This window comes from Trachurus trachurus (assembly GCF_905171665.1).
Source record: "Trachurus trachurus genome assembly, chromosome: 10".
In the NCBI taxonomy this organism is placed as follows: domain Eukaryota; kingdom Metazoa; phylum Chordata; class Actinopteri; order Carangiformes; family Carangidae; genus Trachurus; species Trachurus trachurus.
The window spans coordinates 15,105,297-15,133,199 of NC_139894.1; the positions used below are offsets into that span (position 1 = coordinate 15,105,297).

Below are 27,903 nucleotides of genomic sequence, written 5' to 3' on the forward strand. Positions count from 1 at the left end.
TATTAAATGTCAAAAAACATTTTGACGTTTACTGTAGCAACAACGTTAATCTGGACAGCAACGTGATTGTACATCTGTGCAGAAAGCACAGTCTCTATTTGACACATAATTCTTAGTGATCATTTTTTGATTCCTGGTAAATGAAAGGGTTAAAATGTATATGTACAAGTGACAAACGCTGACCTGGTTTTTTATTGAATCACTGGCTGCACCTCTCACCACAGGTATGACTTAGAAATAATGTTTAGCCTGCTTGGTGACTAATATGAAGGCTTTAACTCACTGGGTGAGTAATATATATGTATATATAAAAAAAAATCATCCTCCACCAACCCATCACAAGTAAATGTACAGTGGAGGTTTGTAGATTACTACCACACACACACACACACATCACAAAACCCAGTAGTGTTTCATGAGCAGAAGAGCATGGAAAATTTGAATATCTTTGGAGGTGTGTACAGAAGCAGAGGCGACGCACTCTCACAGGATGTCATCTATTCTAGTCACTCCTTCCACATAGGGTTTCTTACTGTTGAACCTGAACAACCTACAAATTCCTGAGGCGCACATGTGCTAAACGCTACATGGAAAAGCCATACTTGGTGGATTTTCTACTATGAATAAAAAGGGAGCCCACAGTTTGTGCTTTGTGTGGTAGAAAAACAACACGGAGGCTGAAATCTCTCGGAGTTTTCCATTCCTCATGCTGTTAAAATAATGTCAGAAGCTTAACTCAAGCTGTTATATTAAATTTTTAATAAAAGAATGACCATACCAAACATAAAGTACAGAGTGTCTAGAAAAAAAAAGCATTACAATACTTGCAACAACAATAATTGCATAGAACAACCTTTCAAAAACAATACACACAGTGGTCTGGAGATGTCATGTCAAATAAACAAGATGAAACCGGAGTTCAGCCCCTTCCCACCAGTAAGTGCTCACTGAGGCAAATGGGAATTGAAAACTACAGTATGTTATACTTAATGAAAACAGTTTAAAATACAGAAACAGCAACATTGTTAATCTGGACAGCAATGTGATTGTACATCTGTGCAGGCAGCACAGGCTCTGTTTGCTCACTTTGAGCCAAGTAGGAACCAGGTCCCAGCAACTGTCCAAGAATTTACCTCAGCTCAGCGCCCCCGAGACGGACAGTGGCTCTGCTGCAGATGTACCGGTGCTGCCTTGTACCCGACACAGTGCTCTCACCTCCCTGTAAAGAGGTGCACTCAAACACAGCACTTCCCCACAGGGATTGAACAGTATCATAATATTATTAAAATTTGTATCATTTGTAATGAAACCTGGGACCCGGTCTGTGGTCTTCAAACAATCATCAATACCAAGCAGAGACTTAATTAAATAAAGGCAAAGGGAACAAAATGAACAGCCTAACTGTGTGGTGGCTAAACCACATGGCCTGGCGCTTTTTTGGTTAATAAATTGGGTTAATTCATTCATTATTGCAATATCTCCAAATCTGGCCTAACACGCTGGGACTCACCCAGAGGTCAGTCAGTAAAGCAGTCACTTATTGCATTTCAATAACATCCACTGCTGCTCTGCAGCGCAGCAGGAGTAGATAACAGTGTTGACAGTGCACACACTCAGCCTCATGAGGAAATGTACCGCTGTATTGCAAAGAGGCCGCAAGTTTAACAGCGCACAGAGCCCTGTTTGTTATCAGATCTGATGTACGCCCACTGAGCCAAGCCATTCTCACTAAAATATCACCACAATCCATCTCTGACACTTTCAGTACAAATCATGTGTTAAGTCCCAGTCTGGTCTTAAACTCTCGAGTTTATCGACCCCTTTGGGAGGCACTTAAACAGTTGAGCTCTACTCTACACCAACAAATAAATCTCTCTCCATTTATTTCCTCAGTCTGTCTCCATAAGCTCTGCAGGAACCCAGTAGGAGGCCAAAGAGGTTGCAAAACAGAAACCTCTGAATCATCAAGTCACACTCATTATTAAAGTTGTTTTACCTCTTTTGTAATGATAAATGTCTCTTTTTCCCTTGGCCACAATAAGGATATTGTTTCTGCCTTTACACATCAGTGTTGTTTAATATAATTCCAGACGGACATAAAGGCAGCAGAACTAGATCTATAAGGCTAACACCCACATTTAAATGCTTGGATGAACAATAAATAGGAATATTTCTTAAAAATCCAAAATAAAGCCAGGCTATATTATTAATATGGTAAAATGATAATATATTTTAGTAAGAGCAGGGATGACATCTGTCATTATTTGCATACTCTTATATAATAAATGATACATAGTTATGCCTTTTCTATTTTATTATGCAGCTACATCCCTGATAGCTTTGGATTATATATCTGAATATCTTGATTATCACACTTCTGATGCAGAATTGGTACTGTAGAAACACTGTACATTCATGCAGTTTAAATAATCAGGGCTGCATTTTGGAAACAACTGATTGTAAGACAATGAGCGAACCTGTTGGATTTGCTTGAACGCCAATAAAACAGCTGGAAACTTGTGTATGTCAGCGTCCAGAATGTTACAAAACTGCCGATTGCACGTCCTCACAAAAGCGCAATGAATCAATTCTCCACCACTGGGGGCGCCCTTGTGACAAATAAAAATATGAAAATGACAAAAAACGCCATGATGTGAGGACAAGGACATCGGTCCCCTTGGTAACAGAAGTGCATGCAAAAGAACATCTATTGGACACGATGGCTTCGAGCTCCTTTTCTTTTTTCCAAGTGAAGCAAAAGAAGCAGAGAACTTGTTCAGTCCTTGTCCAAAATAGTTGTATTTGCTGGGGAGTGTTCACAGTGCCAGTAGCCCAGAGGCGGTATGTTTGAAACATCCCATTATTTAAAAATCAGTCCCGGTTTAGCTGAGCTGCTTCAGGAGGAAGCATATTCATTGTCTCATCTTGTGAGGCTGGATCAGGAAGACAGATAAGATTTCATCACAATGTTAAATCGAGCTCCAGCACTTGGAGTGAAGCAACTCTAAGTATCATCGTCAGAGTCCAACTCTGCAATGTGAGATTGAAATATGGAGACGCAACTTAGACAGATACACAAAAAAACACACACACACACCGACCCTCTCTGTGCTGCTGCAAGCATGCTTACATAAAATGTAACCATGCATGATTGCACACACATACACACGCACGCACGCACGCACACACCAGGATGAGGCTGATCATAGGGATGTGTTCAGTGGCCGCCGTCATCCCAAACACAATCATTCTTCTGCTTGGCCAGTTTCCGGACCACTCTCTCCAGCTCTTTGCGAGACTTCTGCTCCTCCTCCAGAAACGTCTTCATCCACTTATTCTCCTGTTACACATTCAGACAGTGACAGTATTCAACAGACTGTGTGACCACTGCATCTTACAAGAAACTCAAAGATACAAGCCAGATTTACCTTTTATAGGCAGCATATTAATTAATGTTTCATAAGGTACTACAATGATCCACATGTAAAAATAGATAATGTGACAATAAAGTAAAACATAGTTGTAATAATATAGAGCATGTCTCCAGATGAGGAGTTACAAATACTGTAGATTAATTAATGTATTATATATACACCGTATATTTATATACTGGGTTACAACAACAGTGTGTTACACAGCAATAATCTAATGTTAATTCTCAGTAGTCCAGTAAACAATGCAGTAATACACGTTTTAATATTTGCTGTGTATGACTTTAATCTTTCTCAGCTTTTATTTAGTACTTTTATTTTAGTTTTTAAATAATATATCATATATTTCAATTTTGTGATTTCCCTTGAAAATCTAATGTGGATTTACTTTCACTGTTATTTTTGATGATTACATTTGTATGGAATCATTACAGAGACAATCCTTGATCACTAAATGCATTTTATGTGGTTGCGTACAAGTATGATTTTCATCAGACTGATACTTATCGGTATTAATATCTGCCCCCCTACCTAAAACCACATTCAACCACATATGTGAACGTATGAACCCCAAGAACCACAGTGAGTCTAGGACACATTAGTGTGTTGCCGCCGGCACAAAGAACGCTGTGTTAGTGACTTGTCCACAGAACTTGTACCTTTTTCAGTTCATGAACCTCGTCCTTTAAAGCATACACAGCATCAACCAGACTCCTGAGAGAAAGAGAGAAAGAAAGAAAGAAAGAAAGAAAGAAAGAAAGAAAGAAAGAAAGAAAGAAAGAAAGAAAGAAAGAAAGAAAGAAAGAAAGAAAGAAAGAAAGAAAGAAAGAAAGAAAGACATTACAAAAATATATACAGTATTTGTATGTATTATTTGGTATTGGTAACGTATTTGTATATTAAAGTTAAAGTATATTAAAGTGACCTTGGCTTCCGAGCCACAGTCATGCTGTGTGAGGATTCATTACTCAACCGCCTGAATGGGATCAATATCATATTTCTGAATCTCATTACAGAGAAGATCAGGATCCAAATAGAATTAATGACAAATGCTTTTTGTCACCGTCAGTACAGCGGGTACATGAAAACCTATTTTTCATGGTAATAATATGCTTACTTACTTTTCCTCAATGACTGTCTGCCCGTTGCTCTTCATCTCCTCCACAATGATCTTCTCCTCCTCTGGCAGAAGCACCTGAGGGACGCACTCTTTCCGCACCGCTGAGCACACACACACACACACACACTAATGAGAAAGCCTGATTCATGGCTGTATGAGCTGTGGAGGATGTGCAATCAAAGAAGGCATTAAAGTAACTAACTAATTTGTCCATGTTTCTTTCACAAACACACACCTGTGGTGCTCTGGTGTAGACTGGCTCCAGTGCAGTACGCCTCAATCACCCTCAGGATCTGAGCATCCTCTTCCAGAGCAACGGTACCTGATGAGATTATCATATAAAAGACACTTATGACTTTCATTCAGCATTGATTTCCTTTTTTTTCTTTAAAGGGCATTTCCAGTCGTAATCAATTTTAAAATTCGATTTACAATTAAATTAAATCAAAATTTGGACGTACCGCAGCTTCCGCATTGTTCCTTTCCGGGTCAGAGAACACAACAGTAGAGGGACTCTCATAGATATCCATGAGGGACTCTGAGGCGTTTGTTCTCTGACCCGGGAAGGAACAATGCGGAAGCCGCGGTAAGTCTAAATTTTGATTTAATTTAATTGTAAAGCAAATTTTTAAATTCAAATGATGGTCAAAAGGACGTTACTTGCAACTACAGAACAATTTTAATGAACCATTAATGAACATTGAAAAAACAATAGATTCTTGAACAAAAAGAGGTAAGAATTGATTACAACTGGAAATGCCCTTTAAGGGCAGGTGTCCATTACAATCATTAAGAGTAAAACAGACTTTTAGTGTTGCTCGAATCTTTCAGATTTACTTACTTTACTCAATATCAAAACAACCATAAAAGAAAAGAAAAATTATATCAATTATTTAAATTACAAGAAAGTGAGAAATGGATTCCTGTATTAGACAAAGGAGGTAAAACTCGTACTTTTCCTCATTTGAACCTCGTCGTCCGAGGGCTTCCGCTCCTTCTTCCTGTTGCCTGGCAGGAACTTCTTCATGGGACGCGGGCTCTTGCTCGAGTCCTGGAGGAGTGCAACATTTCAAATTTAGCCTAATCCCTCCTCACCTTAGCGCACACACGCACACACTGCTACACACACCTGTAAAGCCAAGACTCCAAACCAAACACAATGCAAGCTCACAGGGACGCACATCCCTTTTACACAAACAACATCGAAGAACAAAAAATACCATCAGCAAACAAGGCAGCAAGCATGGTGTGATGACTGCGACCAAACCACCCATGTGACCCATATGTGCTGATATGAATCCTGCCTAACACGGTAATGATGTACATGAAAGCTCAAAGAAGACCAAAGATTTATTAAAAATGATTTACACATTGTAAAAAAGTCTTTACTGACTACTTCAGTCAGGGTGAGAGAAATAAATAATGTACTACACATATTCAAGCTTTACCTATGAGACATAGATTTTACATACTGTAGCAAAGAAAGTAATTTAAGATGTATGGCATTAATCTTACAATATCAAACCACACCAGTGCGGTGAATGAAAGAATTTCTCTGTTCTGCTGGATTGGTTAAGGCCTGAACAAAGGTGCAATGACTGTTTCCTCTCCTCATCACATTAAAAGCTGAGGTGTCATGAATAATTTAACTTACTAGAAACGAAAAAAAACATTGATGTGCATGTACCAACGTGACAGCGTAATCCCGCCTTGTGACATATACTGTCATTGACACTTAACATAACGTCATGTGTGCCGTGCCCTTGGCTGGAACGGAGAAACCCAGACACACACGCAATGGGAGAACAGGTAGTGAACCCATTCATGGGGAATCCTGACAGTCGACCACACACTCACTCATGAGACTTGGAGGGAAGAACTGACTGAATCATTTCTCTTACAACCTTTGAAGAACCTCAGGGATTCACGTCACGTAAGAAACTCGAGTACAGTGCGGAGATTCTTTCCTCGCTAAGTTAGAGCACTGGCGGCTCAAAGTGTCATTGAGGGGAATATAGTGGATAAAAGCAGTGTAACCGATGGCAATTCAGTTTAATCGGCTGCGTTTCACACCGTCTGAATGCTTTGAGTACATCAGGAATGGATTATCGAGACACTTACAGACACAGAAAGTCTTTCCGAGTGGCGGCGCTGAATAATATGGAATAAAAATCATACTGTGTTTATTTGGGCAGATATCGCGACCGTGATATGAGTCACAATTTCAGTTTGAGTAGTCGTTATTGCGTTTTTATCATCAATGAAAAATAATTTAATAATTGTCGATGTTGTGATATTTATACCAAACAACATGGTAGAAAACTTGTTCCTCTACGTCCGGATAATCTGTTTTTTTCTAAACCAGAGCTTCTCCGTAGCGCCGCAGTTCACTTGTGGTATGTTATGTCACGCTATACCTTAATCATAAAAAACACTGCACCCTCTGTGATTTAGAAATTGCACGTGTTATTTATCTTCATTGTTCAGCCCTAGTTTAAATCCACCTGGGGAATGATGGATGTTCATTGTGATCGAACTGTACATCATTATGCATGCAAGAGTTCCCGCCAAGTTTGCATGGAACAATCAATCAATTTAAAAAGAGACACCGACAGGTCATTTTACTCAAATTTGCAACATGTGCAAATATATTCTCAGCTGTATGGCGGCTCTATCTATGCTCGTCTGCACTTTTTGCACTCAGTGCCTTCATTTCCAAAAATAGCAGCCCTAGAAGAAGTGACTACTTTTGTTTCTGCATCAGAAATGCTTTTAGGTGTGAGTGACACTACAGGGAATCAGAGAGAGAGAAAGAAAGAGAGAGAGAAAAAAAGATGTAGACACGCAGAACCACAGGAAACAGGAAACCAACGGATGACAACGAGGGAGGAGAGAAGCAAACAGAGCGATGGCATGCCTGCTCAACACTGGGGGCAAACACACACGCGCACGCACACACACACACACAGGCAACCCCATCCCATCCCACCCACATCCTTTCCCACACACACACACACACACACACACACCTTACCTTCATGATATAAGACATCCTCTACAGAAGGCAAGATGGAGAAAGAGAGAAAAAGGGGAAATGTGCATGAAAAATATGATGAGAGAAGGATGTGATGGAGAGTTAATGGTGAACATTTTTTTAACCCGCCCATTGTCATTTACCTTGTCTTTATCTGTGCAGCATAGAGTGATTATTTCATGTAGAAAATAAATAAATAAATAAATAAAGATATATGAGGGTACTGACAGGAGAAGGTTATGCATTCAGTGGATGAGAATGAGTTCCTAGTTTAGTGTAAAAATAGTCATGAGTGTATTTAGTGGAGAAACGTATAGAGAACGCAGATTTACTGTACATTCATCACATCACTAGACTGTAGGAGTCCAAAACAACCGAAAGCTTTAGAGTGCTGACTGTGTGAAAGTTTCTGCCTCCCACGTGGACCACAGTGTGAAGTTACCTCCATCTCCCAACACAAGTAGCTTATGACCAGTTTGTCAGTCATTCTCCTACTGTGCCCGTCAGACTCGGCCGTTGCGCTGCTGTTACTGGAATAAACTACTAAGGAACTACTACTACTAAGAAAAACAGCGTGGCCCACCATGTTTACAACACACCTGCACCAGCGGTTTCACATCAGTTCTACCTGTTAAGTTCTGAGTATTTATAAAAAGCGTTCGCTGTTGCTTTTCACAGCCTCTGGCCCACGCCTTCTTCAAAGTATTAACAACACAATGCGGCATTTTGAAAGGCTCTGGCCACATGGCTGAAGTTATTGTAAACAAGTCACATGAGAGTAATGATAAAAGGTTTGGTTAACTTGAGAAGAAGTACTCAAAACATTAGATTTTGAATAATAATGTTCCTTTGGACATGTTGGACCACTGAACCTAAAGTCATTTAATTGGACTACTTCAATCTGAGTGGTTTTAAGGTGTGTGTGTGCGTGTGTGTGTGTGTGTGTGTGTGTGTGTGTGTGTGTGTGTGTGTGTGTGTGTGTGTGTGTGTGTGTGTGTGTGTGTGTGTGTGTGTGTGTGTGTGTGTGTGTGTGTGTGTGTGTGTGTGTGTGTGTTGTTTGGTGGGAAACACAGGGATTCTGGATAAAGATAAAGTGATAGACAGAGGAACAGTGGAGGGGAGAAGGGGGAGGGGGGGAGGGGGCTTGTAGAGGATGGGGACTCATTGTGGTTCCTGAGACTCATTTTCTTCTGCATGACTGCTTACCGGAGATGCATATCAAGCATGTGTGGGCTTGTTTATGCAACACAACATCCTCCTACCTCTTTGTAGCCCAGCGCCGCAGACGGCTTGAGGGGAGGTGCGGGGCGCAGGCAGCTGAGAGACCAGGGCTTGCTGATCTTTGGTGGTTCTAGGGGGCCACGGCCCGGGGTGGACAGGTGAGCAGGAGTGCCGATCATACTCAGCGGCTTTCCCTCTACAGTCTACATGGGACAGTCAAAAAGACAAAAGTAAGGCTAGTGGATCACACACTGTGAAAGACTAGTGTTTGTCACCTCAGGGTGAGAATTTGTTCAAAGGGTTTTTCACACTTCAGCATTGTGCAAACGACACTTTTAGTACCGTTTTGACGGTATTGTATGTGTGTGTGTTTGTGACAGACAATATGTACTGTGTGCATTGTGTGTGTGTCCTTACCTTTGAAATGGTGGCTACAGGGCTGCCTCCTTTGGTAAAGGGCTGAAGGTGCTCAAGCCACTCCTGCAACTCCTGAGAACTACTGCAGAACACTGTGATGCGGTCAATCATGCTTCCTGCAACACACACACACACACACACAAATAAACAAACAAACACATACACAAACTCACTTTCTACACTGAAGGTTTGACATGGCTGACAACACATATCATCGTAATTAGAAAAGTTAAAGTGAGACATTTAAAGACCCAATGATCATGTCTAAGTCTAGTTTAATTTCTCAAATCTATTCTAATTTTAGTACAGGTTTTGTTTCATTACTGTGAATCATTTTGATCTTCAGATTTAATCCATCTGAATTAAATGCTACATCTTATTGTTTCATTGGTGTATCAGACTGTTATCTTTGAAAAATGAGTTTATCGACGATGTGCAGGCACTAGCATGAATATTCTAGAGTGAGTGCTGCCTCCTCATCAGCCAAATTTAAATGTTCATGTTGTGAATCAGTTCGCTGAGACTGAGAATGTAAGAATCTCTACACATTGAAGACACGGTCACAGAACTGCTAGAGATCCGCCATCTCTCGGTCCACAAGTCCAGCCATTAAACTGTATCACTGCCCTAGCCTCCTCCGCTAAACTGAAGATGATGACGAGCTTCTGATGCAAACCTGTGATGTCAAAGGCGTAGTGGGGACTGTCTCCGTCCTCCGCATGTCTTGTTACTGTGGTGCCCGTCAGCGGCAGTCTTCCCTGAATAGATCAAATGGCAGGAGAGAAGATAAGTCACTGTGTGTCATAGGTGGAGGATATGTTGCTATGATATGTTGTCATTACCTGAAATCAATTAAATACAATTTTTATCTTCACTTAAATGTCGAGATACCGCAGCTCACCTGATAAATAAAGCCACTCATCCTGGGACTGGCAGAAAGCATCACCAACATATTAGGGAAAAGCATTAAATAGCGCTCTTCTTTTTCCTGCAGGAAAGAGAGAACCAAGAGAGTTTTGGTATGTGACCATTCATTTATATACAGGTGCAACAGGGTAACCTCTGTTCTCCTTAGTAGGTGTCGTCACTAGCAGTTGTCTGCAGCTGAACCTGTTCGTCATGTTGCTCACTATAAACCAGATGCGACCTGTTCTGTGCAACCATCATTAGCATATTTGAGCTCAAGTTAGCGACTAGATGGCATTTTGGTAACGTTGTTATATGAATGGAAACCAAGATGAGCTGATAAGACTGTTTGAGTTCCGAAATAACTATGGAGAGCGGTCTGGGGGTTGGAAAGTGGTTGGCCGTGATCAAAAGAGGGTGAATCCAAATGTGAGTTCTTAACTTTCTTCCAACCACCAAGTCACAGTCGACCCCTACACAGAAACCACACAAAAAACAGGACTTGGCTTTTCAGTCTGCATCTGACCCACATAGGTTTCTGTTTTGAAACTTGTGGGAGACATCAAATTAGCATCAAGGGGAGGGGAGCGGAGGGGAGGGGGGGGGGTCGATTTTAGCCTACAAGGTTTATGGACACAGGGAATCCTACAATACATAGAGATAATGATGAACACTTTACTTGTGTTGGAAATAATGACACTCTGCTGGGTTAAGTGAATCTAGAGCACTTGACCTCAAAGTGGTGTTCACACTTCCTCTGTTTGTGTACCTGCATTAAACACCACCTGCATTCTCAATCTAGCACAAAATATGAAAAGCACTGACCCAATATGAAACGTCCTATCTGTGCAGAGATCATCTCACTTACCTCATTTTGAACTCATAAAAAAACTACTTTCATTGCATTTTTCTAAAATGAATGGGGATCAGTGCAGTTTCTCCAGAGTATGGGATTAGTGTTAGACTTAAATGCATGTCTAATCTGTTATGCAGCAAGAAATGTACCCAATATTCCCTAATGAGAAACAGCTATGACCATATGATTGAATTTCAGACTCCTGCTTAACGATACCAAAGGGTTTTGAAGATGAGAAAAGAAGCAGACAGAAATCATTACAATCTCCTCCATGCACACTGGGGCGGGTTTTTGTGTTTTTGTGTAATCCAATATGTCCTGTGACAGTTTTTTTTCTCTCAGATCCCTATCTATCTATCCTCTTTGATTGAATGGTACCCATGGGACTCTTATCTACACCTTTCACTTGGACAACCAAATCCTACCAATCAGATGGGGGAGGGGGGGGGGGAGAAAATGGACAAACAGACCCTAACATGGCTCTCACCTCACTGGACCCATTTTTCATGTGAACCTGGGACATGTAGGCTACGTGACCCAGGCCCTTCATGCTGTCTCCCTCCCAGCCACGCACTGGTTCCGACAAGATCTGGAGCTCCAGGTTCTTACGCTTTCGCAGCTCCTGGCACTGCGTCTGAACACACAAGCACACGCACGGATATAGATGCATGACGAAGTGACAAAATGTTTCACAAATCACTGCAACAGTTAAATAATACACACAAAAAAGCTTTTGATTCCTGTCCATTTGCAGATTTCTGGATTGCTCACTGGTAGAAGTGAGCAATCCAGCTTTGACTGAACCATTTTCAACATTTTTTTTCACAACACACTTTCTTGCCTTATAGAAATACTGAGTAATGAGCAGTGGGAGACTTATTTTCCACTATGGAAATGGCTTTAGAAAAAAATATTGGTTTATTTCTGATATCTAATAATTTGGCTGCACTTACATAGCGTTTATCTACCACTCAGGGTCACTACAAGTTTCGTTCAACCTTTCACAGACACACATTCATGCAATGTTTTTTCCAGACATACAGCACTTTTCTACCTCACACACACATTCACACAACAATGTTATATCATGGGTAATGTGGAGTTCAGTATCTTGCCCAAGGACACTCAGACATACGAACAGGAAGAGCCACTGATCAGTGGATGACCCACTTGACCTCTTGAGCCATTCCCAGTGTCTATGTCATTTTCTTTTCAGTTTATCTGTTTGTTTTTACTTCTAAAAAGGCGTAATCTGTAAAAAATAAATAAGTATATTTAGGTGTAATGCAGGGGTTCTCCCTCATCAAGCAGGAAAAATGACAATGCAACATCTGCCGCTTTCCACTGCAAAGAGACAAAACTGAGAACACTGAGGTAACTTGCATTTCTCTGTGTCTACCCACCTTACCCACACAAACAAGCACATACAAAGAAAAAAAAGAGAGAGACTTGCAAATTACAATTGTCAGTGTTGTCTAAGTTTTTTTTCTCCACACTTTCCTGCGCGGCCCTGTTCAAGAAACGTGTGTGAGTCACCTCATTTATTCTTACACAGAAGTCGAAGCTGTACTGGGGAAACTGTGTCTCAGAATAATGTTCACCCAAGTTCACTGCGGTTGCTCGTTTCTAGTCCAGCTCTTCAAAAATGGCATTTCAGTTCACACCCACTGTAGGAACAACATTATCACCAACATGCGACAGCCACAAATCTCAAGCACTCTCATTTAACTCTCGCCAAAGCTGAGCTCAACTGTGAGGCGCTGTGTTACATTACACCAACATTAGTTTGTAGCCCCTGAAACAATGAAGGTGACATCATAACATCTGTAATCGCATTTAATGTCAGAAATAACCTGTACTTTGGATTATTTTGAAATCTACAATTATAATTAGGGGTTATGATAAAACAGAAAACACAAATCAAGTGTTTTTAATTCTGCAGAATAAATAAATAAATAAATCCAGCAGTAAATTGAGAATTGATACAAGAGGCTTAAAGTTTGTGTAAATGAGGCTTGGACTGCACTGACAAAAAAGAGGAGGCCTTATCCCCGGTGGAGGTGAACAAAGATCAAATGGTTAAAAGCGTGTTGAAGACTGAAGAGCCCTGGATTTCCAGACTTACCACAAGGCTCCTAAATGCTGCTGTCGCCTTTATAATGTCAGTATAGTCTGGGTGGGCTTCCTGTGGTGGGAACAAACAACACATTGAATCAGATACAGCATCTTAAAAGTCAAGCCACTGTGCCCTAAATCTAAAAGGAAAGAAGGTGTGATAACTAGATTTATAGTGAGATAGGAAGGAAGTCAGAGACAGGAAGAGAAAGTTCTTGTTCTTTACTCATTCTTTAGAGTTTTTAACTTTTCATTTATATACATTGTCAGATTTTATTGGCCAATTTAATAATTGGAAGTAGATCGAGTTAACAAAATTTGAGTAATCAAGAGCACTGTAAAAAAAAAAATATTATTATTTAGATCATCTATTTATCAAATGTTATTTCAGTATGTACAGTGGCATGCAAAAGATCATTTCATCTTCCACTTGCTTAACTCTTCACATTCACAGAAAGTTTGGTCAGGGGTGCCCACACTTTTGCATGCCACTGTATGCAGACGTGTCCTCTTGTACCTCCACGTGTCTCTCCAGCTCCTGCAGCAGGGTCGGGTACTTGTCAAGCCTCATGAAGGGCTTACTGAGACTGGAGGTCAGGGTCAGGATCCCTGGGGCGCTCGCTCCCTGGCTCTCCATGAACTTGTCGAGTTCATCACTGTTGAATACGCACACACACACAGACACACAGCAGGGTTAATGCACAGTTGAGGGTTACGATTTTTTTTTTTTTTTTTTTATATGGGGACACACAGTACAGGGCATCCTGACTGTATAGGTCAAAGTTCAAGGAGACTTCAAAGGTGCAGATTTTTAATAAAAACATTAATTCTACCATAAGAATATAACAATATCAGTGTATTGCAGCTCAGTGCCATTTCAATATAAAGTTAATAATGTTCTGCTGTTACACATACAGTATAGTATGGCTAGAACCAAAACAATGGCTTTACTATACAGTCCATTTTTGGATCATGTGCAGGTTAAGTGAATGTGTCCTGAACCTGAAAATACTATTTAAAAAATGCTCATGTTAATCACATTATGTTTAAAACACAGCAGGAGACCATACCACTCGTGGTGACTTAACAGTCCCATTCAGGAAAAGTACATTTGGCCAGCTATCATTTTCTGTTAAAGCATTACAAAATTGGAACTCACTTCCCACCCATATTAAAGAAATACATACATACTGTACCTTTACATCCAAACTAAAAACATGGCTCGCTCATAATTACACCTGTACCCACTAAGATATTGTGCTATTTGCGTCATGATCATGCTGCCTGTCTGTGTTTTATCTGTCTACGTGATATCTGCATGCACCCCTGTCTGTCTGCATCCCAGAATGTGTAGTACAGTATGTGCTGATGTAGCCTATTGTGTGTGATTACTGGTATATTGCATGTGCTGCTCTTGTATGTTTCTATGTGCTGTCTTTGCATGATTGTACTGATGCCTACCTTTTCTATCCTTTCCCTATTGATTCTTTTTAATCATTGTGTAATATATTGTTGTTGTTGTTTTTTTAGGATGCCCATTGTCATCTGGCCGGGGACTACAGCAGCATATTAGCCATGCTGGCTAAAGCTGCCCTTTTTACTGTATTTAATGCAGTTGATTAATTGGGACTGTCCACGTACAATAAAACAATAAAGTAAAGTAAAGTAAATATCATGATACATAACAGTTATATCCTCTACATGTCATACACACAGTTAAAAATAACACAAATATGTATTACTTTTTTTTTAACAGCTAAAAAAAAGGTGGTGACTACATCCTACAACCTAAAATATATAACTGCTTCCCACTCTGGAAACAAATTGTTATATGCGTGGTACATTTTTATAGTATAGTATGGGTATCATATTTTTGATGATAAATATAATATTGGTACTCATTTCAGAAAAACTGTGACAGTATTATGGTAGATGTGTATGGTAGCATGTGTGAAAAGCCACCAACAACTTGTCCCAGGTGTTAACAGCATTTTAAAAGAAGCACAAATTAGGTCATCAGTCTGCTTTCTGAAATTTTGCTATCAACACTGTCAACGTTAGGGATCCAGAACTTCAGTAAAAGTGTATCCTCTAGCAGCACTGCCTGGTAACAGTGGGTAAATGTGAGAGTGAAAAAAAAAGAAAGACTTGTTCAACTGAAATGTAAATGTGTTTACTGTGAAAAAGCGCCTTGCTTGCTTTTCACAGTAACCACAACTCATACATCCTGTCAACAGTCGAGCTTCTTCCTGTGTGTAATTCAACTTAATCTGCAGCTCATAATGTATAAACTAACATGCCCCTTGTACATTATTCAATAATCCACTGTTTAAACTGCACCTTGACCATTTTGCTGTCTCATAATGACTGGGATCTACACACTCATGGTGGCGCGTCCCACTCGATGAGAATGGCGCGTTTCAATAGTAAATGGGCTGAAGAAAACCCTCAGCACATGGGGACCCGGTGCACGTACTGGGACTGAGTTTAACCTCATGTACGTTTACAGATGAAGAGCCTGACATCTTGTGGCCAGAGGTTTAAAGTGCAGCTCGTCAACAGAAAACAACACATAGTAATCCCTGAAATCACACAGTGATGATGCATGTCAAGATTCCTCACAACCGGGTGTGGAAAGACAGGTAAACCCTGTTGGGAACAGCTGGCTTAAAATATTGTTTAATGGTGCCGTCTCAGTTTTTATATACTATGCATGTCTGTAAACCCTGAATGTTAAGATGAATCACGTGACATAATAACCCACCCTCTGATATGGTGTTATGACTGTCTGTGCTGTTTTGAGCGCAGAGACTGACCTGTGATCGGTGAGGATACACACAGCTGAAGGGTGGCTGGAACAGTAAGCCAGGTACAGGGTCTTGATCTGACACATCAGGTTTAAGTAGCAGCCTGCCACTCGCTGCTGGCCCTCTGGGACTCTACGTAGTTGGAGACACAGAAACAAGGTCAGAGAAGTGGAAGGAGTGAAGGAACAAGAAAATAATAATAAAAAAAAGGGACGGATATGGAAAAAGACCAGGAGAAAAGTTATGATCATATATGGAGTCATTTCCCAATAACTGAAAAGCTGCCATTATTCAGGGTGTCTGGAAGATTTTTTTAGTCTGCCAAAGACATTTTACTGACAAGCAGAGTACAAGACCGTGCTTGCATTTTTGAACACTCATAGAATCCAGGTCTTTGACGCACGACTGCTCTCTCATCGGGTTAACAGAGCACCGAGAATACAACACCACCTTAAAATCTATTTTGCTGTATGAGAGAAATTGAGGACATTTCCAGGCTTCAAGTAATGTAGTTAAAGTACATATTATTCAAAGGGCTATTTTTAGACTGCACACTTTCCTAGAGGCCATTTTCCAAAGCATACCATACCTTCTTAGATGTATGAACATATTTTCCTCTCCACTCAGGCAGACATTCGTATCAGAGTTTCCCCACAGAAGTGCAGATTTTTCAAATCAATGTGTGAAAAGTTATTAACTTTGATAAAAAAATATACTTTCAGTTTCTTCCTCACTGAGACAGATTGCATACTTGAGGCAATATTTCAGTTTTTGCAAGCTGGTCTTTGTACCAAGAGGGAAGAGATGTCGGAGAGGAAGGAAGTGATTGCAAAAACAGATCCAAGTATGGTATGTTTTGGAGAACTCTTGGCAGTAATGTATAGTATGCGCAGAGTAGCAAATGTGTAAAAAAAAAAAAAAGAAAAAAGGAACAAGCAGCAAGGTTGCACACTATGGTCCAATCATTGCTGCTCACGAGACTGTTGATAATCGAAGCTGAATATAACTGATCAAACATGAAGACCCATGTCTGTCCAGCACGACTTACTTGGTACAGTCCTCCAAAGCCACACAGAGACCCTGCTGAAAGGTGAGGATCTCCTCCAGGTTCCCACACAGGGTGGCGCTGTCTGCACTGCTCAGTCTGAACATACACAGATATTGAGTTATTTTGTTATCATTGACTCCAGTTATTGTGAATTACTATTAGGAATTCTGACATTTGAATTACACAAAGTCACAAATCTCATTTCATATGTAGTGAAAAAAAGGAAATGTAAAATTCAGGAATTTCAGATGATTCAATTGATCAAGAACATTTTTTCTGGTAATCCACTCCACAAATTTAAGTGACCTTTTCCCATTAATTTACGTCGCTCTTACTTGTCACTGGCTTGCAAAGGTCGCAGGTAACAGGTCAGGACTGTTTGCAATTCTTTGACAAACTCCCTTTCATGTTCCACAATGTCCTGCACCACCTGTAATAAGCAGCAAAATCAGCAGAATAATACAGCATGTTAACTGCTGCCAGACCAACATTGTTTCAGGCAAAGAAGATACGGATATTTTTAGACATTAGTCTATGTTAGACATTAGTCTATGTTATTTTGCCAGGACTTTGTTTTCTCACTGTTTAAATCAACCATAAAAATAAACAAAGAGATGCAGGGGCAATAGAGTGTGATTTTAAATGCAGAAGTTAGTTATTTATGAGTAGACAGAGATGAGGTCAAACCTATGATTTCCTTCCTGCTACTGCATTCGACCAAGACTAACCTCTAAATATTTTTCAAAAGCAAGCAAACCAGTGTTTTTACCAGCATACAAACTATATGTGCTGACAGATTAAAGCAAAACACCTTGTGATTTTTAGCTTTTGTCAGATCTCTATGAAAAAAACATGATTGCTTATGTAACCTACCTGCTATAGGGAATAACACAAATTATATAATATCCCACAGGATTTTCACTCACCACACTGAAGTAGTTTTTGGTCAACTGAGTTCCTTTAGGAGACACTGGCTTCTCTGTGGAGAATATAAGTGACAATGTGCAAGGATTAGTGAGTTCCTCAGGACTCTCTCGTGATAAGAATAAATAGAAAAAGAAAACATTTACAGTGAATATCTATAAAATCTATTTTAACAAATAACACCCAAATCATTCTATTGTTCTGTCTGTATAGAAAACATCTCTAAAACGTTACTGGAAAAAGCACTAGAACCGTTCAACTAATCATAACAACAAAAACTAACTAGAGCCTGGTAAATGAAACCAACTTTCAAACATTTTGAATTTGCTATTCAAAAGAAGCATATGCTGATCTGAACTGGGTCTCACAAATTAAGATAGCAGTTTACAGATCAATAATTGCTGATTTGCGTGAAGCTGAAAGGGTTACAAGGTCAAAAAGTTTAGATATTGATCATCAGTCCACAGGGAGACAAAGTGGCTATAAATGGAGAAGGTTTAGTTATGTGGCTACTCCTCCTGGAAGTGGGCGCCCAGCTGGGATGACTCCAAGGCCACAAGGCGGAGAGTGATCAATAACATAACAAAGAACCTCTGAGTAACAGCTAAGGGCTTAAATGAATCATTGCTGTGGTTAACGTCTGTGTTCATGAGTCTATCGTATGGAAATCATGGTGCGTGGGGACATGTAGCCTGCTGTCCAGCCTAGGGCTGGGCGATATATCGATATAAAAAATATATCGATATATTTTTTAATGGGATATGGAATTTGACCATATCGCATATATCGATATAGTTCAAATTTGCGCTGTGATCCTTGCTCCATTCAGGCTGCTGATCTGGAGCTCCCTGCACTGCTCGCCGCGCTCCGCTCCGCCCCTCCTCTTCCTATTTTATTCATGCTTCTGACCGCTGCTTCACCAGCTGACCGAGAGGAACGCACCGAGTCCACGTCGACCTCGTTGCCGTTAACGAGCCGAGCCGCGGCTCTAGAGGCTCAGCCAGCTGCTGTAGCACGGCTGTTAGCCGTTAGCTGTTGTTAGCTGTTATTAGCCGTTAGCCATTAGCACGTCGTCCCCTGCAGCAGCGTCAGAGCTCCAGACCTCTGTGAGCCGCGGTGCTTTCACCAGATACAGCTCGTGAGGTTCGCGTTTACCCCATGGATCTATGATAATATAATACATCCATGGTTTACACACGTTTTTTTTCACTCTGGTCCAAACCGTGGGTCCGTGAGTGTCACGTGACGTTTCCATGACGACTGACCGGAAAAGACGTGGGGCACGTCACGTGACTCCAGGTTAAAAAAAAAAATCTCTGAGAAATAACAGAGACACATAGTTGTTGTTTTTTTAGTTTTTAGTGCAGACAATTGATCGTTTTTTTTTATTTCAAGAGTGCCTTTCTATAAGACTCTGCTATAGCTGGTGTTTATGTTACAGAAATGTCTTATAATAAATTATACATGATAATGACAATATTTTCACATTTCCAGCCAACTTTTAACATTGATCTTAGAAGAGGCCTTATGGAATCACGCCTTCTAAAATCCATTACTCCATTACTTTGATTTCAAAAAAGGTACTCTTGTCAGGCAGTATTTATGTTTATATTTTGTTATTTGAGCAACTGAACATTTATTCATGAACCAGATGAAGAAACCTGTTTATTATGTATTCATTTGATTTTGCAACTGTTCAGTGAAATAGCCGGTTTCAATAAAACTACCTGTGACTTGTCATATTTGGCTTTAACTTTGACTGAACATTTGCTCTCACTTTGCGGAAAAATATCGGGATATATATCGTATATCGATATTCAGACAAAATATATCGGGATATGACTTTTGGTCCATATCGCCCAGCCCTAGTCCAGCCACAGACACATTAAAAAATATCTGGGGCAAACCACTGAAGTTGGCCAGTTTGACTCTCCACAGTACCACTGGGAAAATGTTTGGTGTAAAAAAAAAAAAGGGAACTTCATAACCAAAATGAAAACATCAAGTATATGTAATGTGAAGTGCTGTAGAGGCAGCATCATTATTTGGTGCGTACGAACATTTCCACATCACTGAGGGAAGAATGAATTCTCAATTTTGTCAACCGTAACATTAAAATACTGTTATACAGACTGACTGCAAATAAAGAAAATCCATCTTTTGGTTGAGTGGCCCAGTCAGAGTCCAAACCCAGTAGAGATGATGTGTATGGAGTAAAAGTCCAAAAGTCTGATCAGCAGCTATGGGAAGAGCTTGTTTGAGGTTATCAGTGCCAAAGGAGTTTTGACTAGTTATTTAAGGGGTTCACATATTTTTTTCCACCAGCAGTGTTAATTGCTTGTGTGATATTAGCTTAGGGACACTGTGTTTGTCTACATTTGTGAGTCAGATGAAGATCTGATTACATGTTATGCCCAATTAATGCGGAAAACCAGTGTATTCCAAAGACTTGCCACCACCATACAAGTTATATGACCATACAAGTTATATATATATATATATATATATATATATACACACACACACACACACACCATAGCACCATAAGGAATTTACGATCCCGATTATGTGACCCAACTCACCGCAGGGTTTGATCTCCCGGACGTAGTTACTGGGGAACCAGCCCGTCTTGCCGTTGAGTGTGCCCTCCCACCACCCTCCCTCCTCTTGCCGCGTCACAAGGATCATGTCACCTTTACCGAACGACAGCTCATCCTCATTGTTCTGCTTGAAGTTGAAGCGGGCCTTCACCATTTGGTTCCCGCCGCTGCCGTTCTCAGACATTTCCTGGCACACGGACACAAATGTGTCACAAGGTGTATCCTCATCTACAGTGCGATATCTTCAAATTCTTCTTTGGCTATGACTCAATACATTCATTTAGTTATATATTGTGCAAAGGAAATAGTCATGTAGAGTAAAACAATCGATACGATCCGATATATTCAATGTAAAATATATGCAAAATGGGGAAAAAGGAAATTCGGATAAAACCAGTTTCAAGCATGTGAAGTGAACAAAAAACAGGAAGACAGAAAATGTGGATGTATAAAGACGAGACCATACCACTGATTTGGATTGTCTACGCAGTGAGCCTTTGGATTTGGCAGAGGAGAGTGTGTGTGAAGACGTCGACTGACTAGGAGGCGGAGCACCAGACGGCGGACATGACCTCTCAGGAGCACAGTCTATGGACACACACGGGAAATATGTAGAGCCTCTGTTATTTTGGTTGCAATGGTGTTTGAAATCACACCCACACCCACACACATACACTCATCATGATCATCACCATCATCATCACAGCTGACGCAGGTGCACATACTTTGGGGGATGACCAGTTGATGATAATTCATGTGAGTATGGTCCATTGCTCGGGACAGCCGCGGGGCAGTGAACATGCACATTTACAGCAGTGGATAGAATCATCGGAGTTAACCAGAACTGGCACAGTGCTCCAAAAAAACATGGAGCAGCTGTAAAAAGGAAGGCAACATGCACTTTGATACATCATCTGTCTCACTGACATGCTCATATAGTCAGTTAGTCCTGCATATATATTTCATCCAAACAAACTGACACGTATATAGCCTAATTTCCTCTTCTCTTTTATCTGAAGTGCAATCTAGTGGGCGAACTCGTGTAACAGACACCCACACCCTCTGCAGTGTCATCGCCGAAGCCACTGCAGCAGTCAGTGCATGTGATTTAGGGTCAGTGGCTGTCAAGCTGTCCTGCGGTGTGGGCGCAATCTTCCAGATGCACTGATGGAGGTCTCAATTTTGTTGCCAGCCCTTCACTTGAAAAGTGACACATGGCCGCCCCGCAGCCTCTTACGGGCTAACAAGCAGAAACACGCTCGGTGAACTGGGAGGCAGGCCAGGTCTACTGTCTAATCCTGTTGCATATTACAGAAGAATAAAAAAAATAATGAGCGTGCACCATTAGCCCTTAGTAGCCTCTAATTCCGATCCAATAAGTAGTTCAACTCTGTGGCTCTAAAATCGACAAACGCTTAAGTGCACTTTCACTTACAGGCAGTAAAATGAGCGATGGCAACACTTTTTGCGTCTTCGTTTTTTTTTTTTTTTTTTTTTTTTTATCAGTACAACATCTGATATCTGTGTAATGTACATTTACATGGAAAAACTCTGGAGCTTTCCCGCTGTTTTCCATATGCTGGGACGTCAGGGTGCATAACTCTGTGGGATAACTGATATGATAAAAATCACACTGAAGGCAGCAGGGTAGTCCACATGCACTCATGGATCCCACATGCCACACTCGACACGCACACAGAGAATCCCGACAAGCCCTTCTGTCGGCTAAGCTCCGTGGTTTCCACTGTTATTTCTGTATGAGGGCAACGTTCAAAGCATTTACCCTACATAAACATAAATGCCGAGCACAGAGGCTCGTCGTGAGAGGCTTGGAAGAGGATCCTGAGTAAAAACACAGAGGCCTCTTATGTTTAATCATATCAACTAACTTGTGACTAATCCACTTCAAATCAAGTTCACTTCTGAAGAGGGGAGAACAGCTGCTAGGCATTGCCAGCCTGTAAAAGATTTGCATATCAAGCAGAGCCCAGGCGCTATAGCAGAGGCTTCTGGCCCACACATCTCACAGTGGGGCAAGCATCCTCCCATCCATTTATGTGCACTCAGGAGAGATTGATCATGCATTAACAAAGTGACAGCGCTACATATCACAAAAGGAAGGTGCAGTGGGTAATGCCATGCAGTATGTAAACAATTAGCTGATTAACAGATCAGAGATAATTAATTTACACACGGCAAAAAAATAAGACAAACATGATATCTGCTGCTGAACAATTCTAAATTGTGGAGATTTTTCATCTTTGTTTTACATAACTGTGAACTTCATATCTGGGTTTGAGCAGTTAAGTCAGACAAAATAAGGCCATGAAGATGTCACCCCCAGCTACAAAAAATGGATGACTCAATTAATCAGAAACATAATCAGCAGAATAATTAACCATGAGAATAATCAGCAGTTGCAGCCCTCATGTTATTCTCCAACTCCAATATCATTCAGCCAGAATCTGAGGCACATATCCCATTACTCGCTTTACATACAGAAATGTCACAAACACATGTTCTCAAATAACCTGGAACATTATGCATCTCTTATGAAGTGTGCAGCAGTGGCACAATGGTCTCAAAAAATGCTGACTAAATTATTCTTAGGCTGCTGGTTCTGAGGCAGCTTCGACTTGGAGACTGGAGGGAAAGTGGCGTTACACTCCCCTCTCTCTACCCAAACAATGCGATTCAAGCAAGGTAATTAACTCTAAACTGCTGTGGGGCTGCTGCACTGTAAACCACAATACGCTGCGTCCTCGTTGAAGAAGGGGAGTGTGTGTATGTGTGTGTGTGTGTGTGAAATGCATATAATGCTCACACATACATCAACACTGGACATTTTGCCTCATACTGGAGCTTTATGTGAATGTAGAAAAATGATCAGCAAAGAAGGAGAATTATTCAGGGTGGCTCAAGCTATGGGTGAACATGAGAAAATATGGCACCCAGCATGACACAAGCACACACTGCCATGCCAGCTGCCCATGGGCCACACACACTCAATCATGATTTGGAAAGGATGCATGAACAAAAACTGAAAAAGACCATCACCATAATAAATACATGAGGCAGGGGAGATCATCCAACCACAGCTACACATTAGCTGCATGTACTATTCATTGTCTAAGCTTCTTTATTTGATCTGAGGTTTATGTCAAAAGGCAGGGGAGGGAGGAATATTTACAAAGTGTTTATCTTTAATATGAGGATTTGCTTTTGCTTTTTTCCCACATAAGCTGCCTAATTTTTTCTTGACTGTACTCTGATACTGGTATATAAAAACGGTTGCTCACTACTGTTTGGTTCTCTGCTTTCAGAGAGGAGAAGTAATGTTGTTAAGCTGTCCCCAGTATGGAGGATTAAAAGTACAGAGAGAGACTGCAAAATGCTTACCTTGTGTGGCAAAGTTGACTGCCAGCAAAGTGGTCAGCACTTTGCCAAAATTCTCACCAGTGTATAACCACTCTGGTTCAAACCCCTGGATGGAAAAGGAACAGAGAAGATGCTTTCAGCCAAATGGATAGAAAAATATCAAACCATCCGTTCAAATCACCTGGAATATTTCAGATGTGGAAGAAGAGAAAGTCAAAATTACAACTTTTGAACAACTAATGATTGCAGTGATGTGAGGAGTAATGCTTGTTGAGTGCACACGGACAGGGAGAGAGAGGCAGAGAAGGGCAGAGAGACTCATTCCAGGCTGCTGCACAAACAATAGAAAGACGCATGCACAATAAAAAACACACACAGGGATTTAAAAAGGCCTATAACAAGATAGAGATAAAAACTGACATGTTGAGCATGACCCATATTTTGTGACTTAGTGGTCTGAAATAAAACAGACAGTGCCAGACACATTTGCGATTCGTAGATGCTCGCGCACTCTCATAGTCGCACCGCTTGCTTGCTCTGTCTCAGACAGCTATCTTCTTTCCTCCAGCAGATAAAGTTTCACATTTTAAATAAAACATCTTAAATATAGAGTTTGAGTAGTACAGCCGTGGTCATGAGTTTTGGGTGACCTAATTCACTGTTAAAGAAGGTGTGACCATTACATCTTTTGGTACAGGATCGATCATAGGGGTGACTTGATTATCAAAATGTACTCTGGTTGCCTTTCACTTTGCAAAAAAAAAAAGCAGCAATAATACAATGTTTGCTTTATGCATAATGATTTTGCAGTGCCAGTACTAAATGACTGGAACAATCCATTTGCACTGATAAAACAAAACGAAACACCAAATGGGTCTTACATCACCGTATCGACTTGGATCATTAATAACTGTTGCCCGTGCTAAAACCTTGACCATGGTTAGGGTCAAGTAGTTTCAATGAGTCACGTTATGAACACATGTTGCTCTGAATGCCTGTAGTACTATCAGGGCAAATAAAATTATCCCATGCATTTCATAACCCAGCAAAAAAAAAAATCAGAGGCATTGAGCAGTAATTGATGCTTCCTCTTTCTGTACCTCCGGGCAGAAGTGAAAGCAGTATGACTGCTCTCTTTATGCAGTCACAGGACAAGCAGGCACTATTTTGCTCAAGCAAAAACAGAAAGACAAGGTTTCTCCAACCATGATCACATCACTGACCAGAAGGATGGGCAGGGCTTGCCGTAGCACCACAGACATGCCCTGGCTGATACATTTGACAGCGGCTCTGCAAAAAAACCTCTGCCCATGAGCTACTGGCTAGCCGCAAAAGGTCTAATTATGGGCTAAAGCAGGGCTGATGGATAAAAGCAAAGGGGACCTCCCAGACATAACAAGCCAGCTGGGCAGACCTACTGAAGCACTTGACTTTGCAGTGAGCCAGGCTTGCTGACTCAATTAGTTGTTTAAAGAAACCAACTGATGTGATTCAAGCCCAGAAAAAGACTATTTATAAAGTTGGGGGAGAAATTACTGTCCGGTGTGGCAGTAGTCACAAACAGGCTGGTACAAAGACAGAGAAAACTCCCAACATCTGCAAATGATTTGACCCTTTCCAATATTAGGACATCTTTTTTTGGGTGTGCACTGTGCAGGCCTGCAGTGTTGCCTCGGGAGCAAAAAGAAGAAAAAAAAAGTCACTGCAGTATGAAAGAGAAAGGGAATTAACAGGGAAGTAAACACTGTTGAAACCTCTGTCCTCTCCAGAGCAGAGACACTTGTCATGTAGGCCAAAAGTTGTGTGAGAGAGTGACTGGTGGACAGCAGCAGCCTGTTAATGTGGCTCACTCACTGCACATGGACGTGTGAAGAAAGCATATGTCAGGAGGAGGGTAAGCAGATCAAAACAACACACAAGCAAGAGTGTGTTTAAGTCTGCTCTGTAACCTGCAGTGGGCTAAAGAGGGCTCAGGAAGGAGATAATAAAGGTAGAGAGAGAGGGAGCTCAGTCCACGTTAAAACATCGTAGGTTAACGTTATGTGTATGAAACTTGACAGACAACACTGTCAACTTACCTCCACTTTCAAGGACGAGCATCCTTTTAAGAACTCCCTGATGTTGGAAATGCAGTCGGCTTCACTTCTGGGATCCTGACAATACTGAGCACACACACAAACATAGACGAAATAAATATATAAACAATACCTCGGTCTAGTACAGGAGGTAGATATCAATCTGACCCTAGCTGTTAGCTAAAGGCTATATACGCCGACGCTGCTGTCATTTCAGTTACACATAAAAGCGCCAAAAAAAAACACTGTTTTAGTGACCTGAATGCGGTTACCTACAGTTAACAAAATAACTGTGGATTCCTCCTGCGTCTCCTTCATGCACACATAACCATTAACACCACACAAACGTCAAGTTTACAACTGTGAGCAAAACATCCGCTCACTTTTGTTTGGATTTTCAAAATAAAAGCATATAACAACAGTACTGCCGAGTTTCAATGGACGTGAAAAAAAAAACGCACGCGGAAGAAGAAGCTTGGCTTTTCGCTGCTTTTTTTTAATTTTAACCAAAAACCTTTCTTTTAACTGTAACGTGTTGGAGAGAAGAAGAAAAAAAAAAGAAAAGGAGAAAGAGCGACAAACTGGGCAGAAAAGTAAACATCTCAAGAGAGAATTAGAACATAACACACTAAGATATCATATACAATGGGAAGGTAGTTGCTCATTAATGGGAAGGCTTTTTTTTTGTCGATGTTATATTTATAATGGCAGACAATCCATGATTAAGGGGCAGGTAAAATCAGTTTTCTTCATCCTGCTCCTTTCCATGCATGGAAGTGAAATGTGCAAATTATAAACTATCACTGTGTCAATAGTGTACAAACTAAAAATGTCTAATACATGGAACAAATAAAAAAGTAAATGAAAAAAAGTTACTACTTCCGGTTTTATCGTCGCTGTTTCCAATCGCATTGACGCGGCTTGATGAAAGAGGAGGTCGCACTGGGGTAGAGCCGAGTCTTTACAGGAGGAAGTGACGAACTATCTTTGCAACTGTTATTTATCACTATCAACTTTTGTCATCTCGACAACGAAATATATGTGATTCACAGTGATAATAACATTAACTATGTTGAACAAAGTTGTTGTCAAACTGAGCACGCTGAACTTGCCCTGCTCCATCTTATCTCTCCGGTGTGGCCTGTGCTTTCATACCCTCCTGATGCCGAATTTGTCCTGTTTCTTTTTTTTTTCTTCTTTTTTTGAGGGGGGTGTTCACACCGACTGACTCCTGTCAAATGCGGAACATTTTCTTCGCTTCACAGGAAACCGCATCTTAAAAATTTCACGTCTGAAAACTCGCTAAATGCAAGTGTGTTTCGGTGCAGGAGCTCGGAGCAAAAATAAGAACATCAAAACTTAAACGCCTCGGGTACTGTGTGTGTGTGAGCTAGAAAGAAAAAAACCCGAAAGGCCCTGCTGCAGGGAAGCGAAGTTCTTGTCGGTATCACTTTACAGCAAACCCCTCCCTTCCGTTCAACAAGAGCCCGTCGATCATTTGGCTTTTGTTGACTTAAGTTAACTTAAATCAGCAACTCACCTTGTAAGTGAAGCCAGGTATGAGCCGCTCGGCGAGCTTGCACAGGACGACCCCATCCTTCAGCGATGTTTTCAAAAACTCCTCCGGGTCCGCTATGTTCTTTTTAGGCGAGCAGAGCACTCCTAGTGATATTAACCACGTTACTGTCTGCTCCTCGGGATTCATAGCTCCACAAAACGATCATTGCCTAAGCACGCATAGCCATAAAAAAAGAAAAAAGAAACTGGCGGCCTGTTCCGTATCAATATGCAACTCACATCCGCACTTCTGCTACAAGTAAAAAAAAAAAAAAAAAAAAAAAAAGAGGCGGTGGGGGCAGGACGACGCTGTTTCCACACGCCAAACTGATGATCACCCCTACTGGCAAACAAGCACCTCAACAATATACAAGAGTGTGTGTGTTTTTTTTTCTCCCCTGCAGTGGCACATGC

The 27,903-nt window shown here is 40.9% G+C and overlaps 1 protein-coding gene across 3 annotated transcripts; it reads right to left on the bottom strand.

The window, feature by feature from the left end:
- Nucleotides 1-742: 742 nt before the first annotated feature.
- arhgef6 (Rac/Cdc42 guanine nucleotide exchange factor (GEF) 6) lies at nt 743-27,735 on the bottom strand. 3 transcript variants are annotated; one of them, XM_083980728.1, is made up of 22 exons: nt 27,473-27,735; nt 25,936-26,019; nt 23,879-23,963; nt 20,946-21,067; nt 20,462-20,666; nt 17,882-17,934; nt 17,291-17,385; nt 16,956-17,051; nt 15,917-16,039; nt 13,618-13,756; nt 13,111-13,170; nt 11,473-11,619; nt 10,125-10,211; nt 9,900-9,981; nt 9,224-9,339; nt 8,848-9,009; nt 7,586-7,606; nt 5,506-5,602; nt 4,787-4,873; nt 4,553-4,652; nt 4,091-4,145; nt 743-3,340 (listed from the first exon to the last, which is right to left on the bottom strand). In XM_083980728.1, exons 1-22 carry the CDS (start codon nt 27,635-27,637, stop codon nt 3,218-3,220), a joined length of 2,304 nt encoding a protein of 767 aa, XP_083836854.1. In that variant the 5' UTR covers nt 27,638-27,735; the 3' UTR covers nt 743-3,217. The 3 variants fall into 3 exon arrangements, with proteins under 3 accessions (XP_083836854.1, XP_083836856.1, XP_083836855.1); XM_083980730.1 differs by lacking the exon at nt 27,473-27,735 and adding an exon at nt 26,209-26,295; XM_083980729.1 differs by lacking the exon at nt 7,586-7,606.
- Nucleotides 27,736-27,903: the final 168 nt, after the last annotated feature.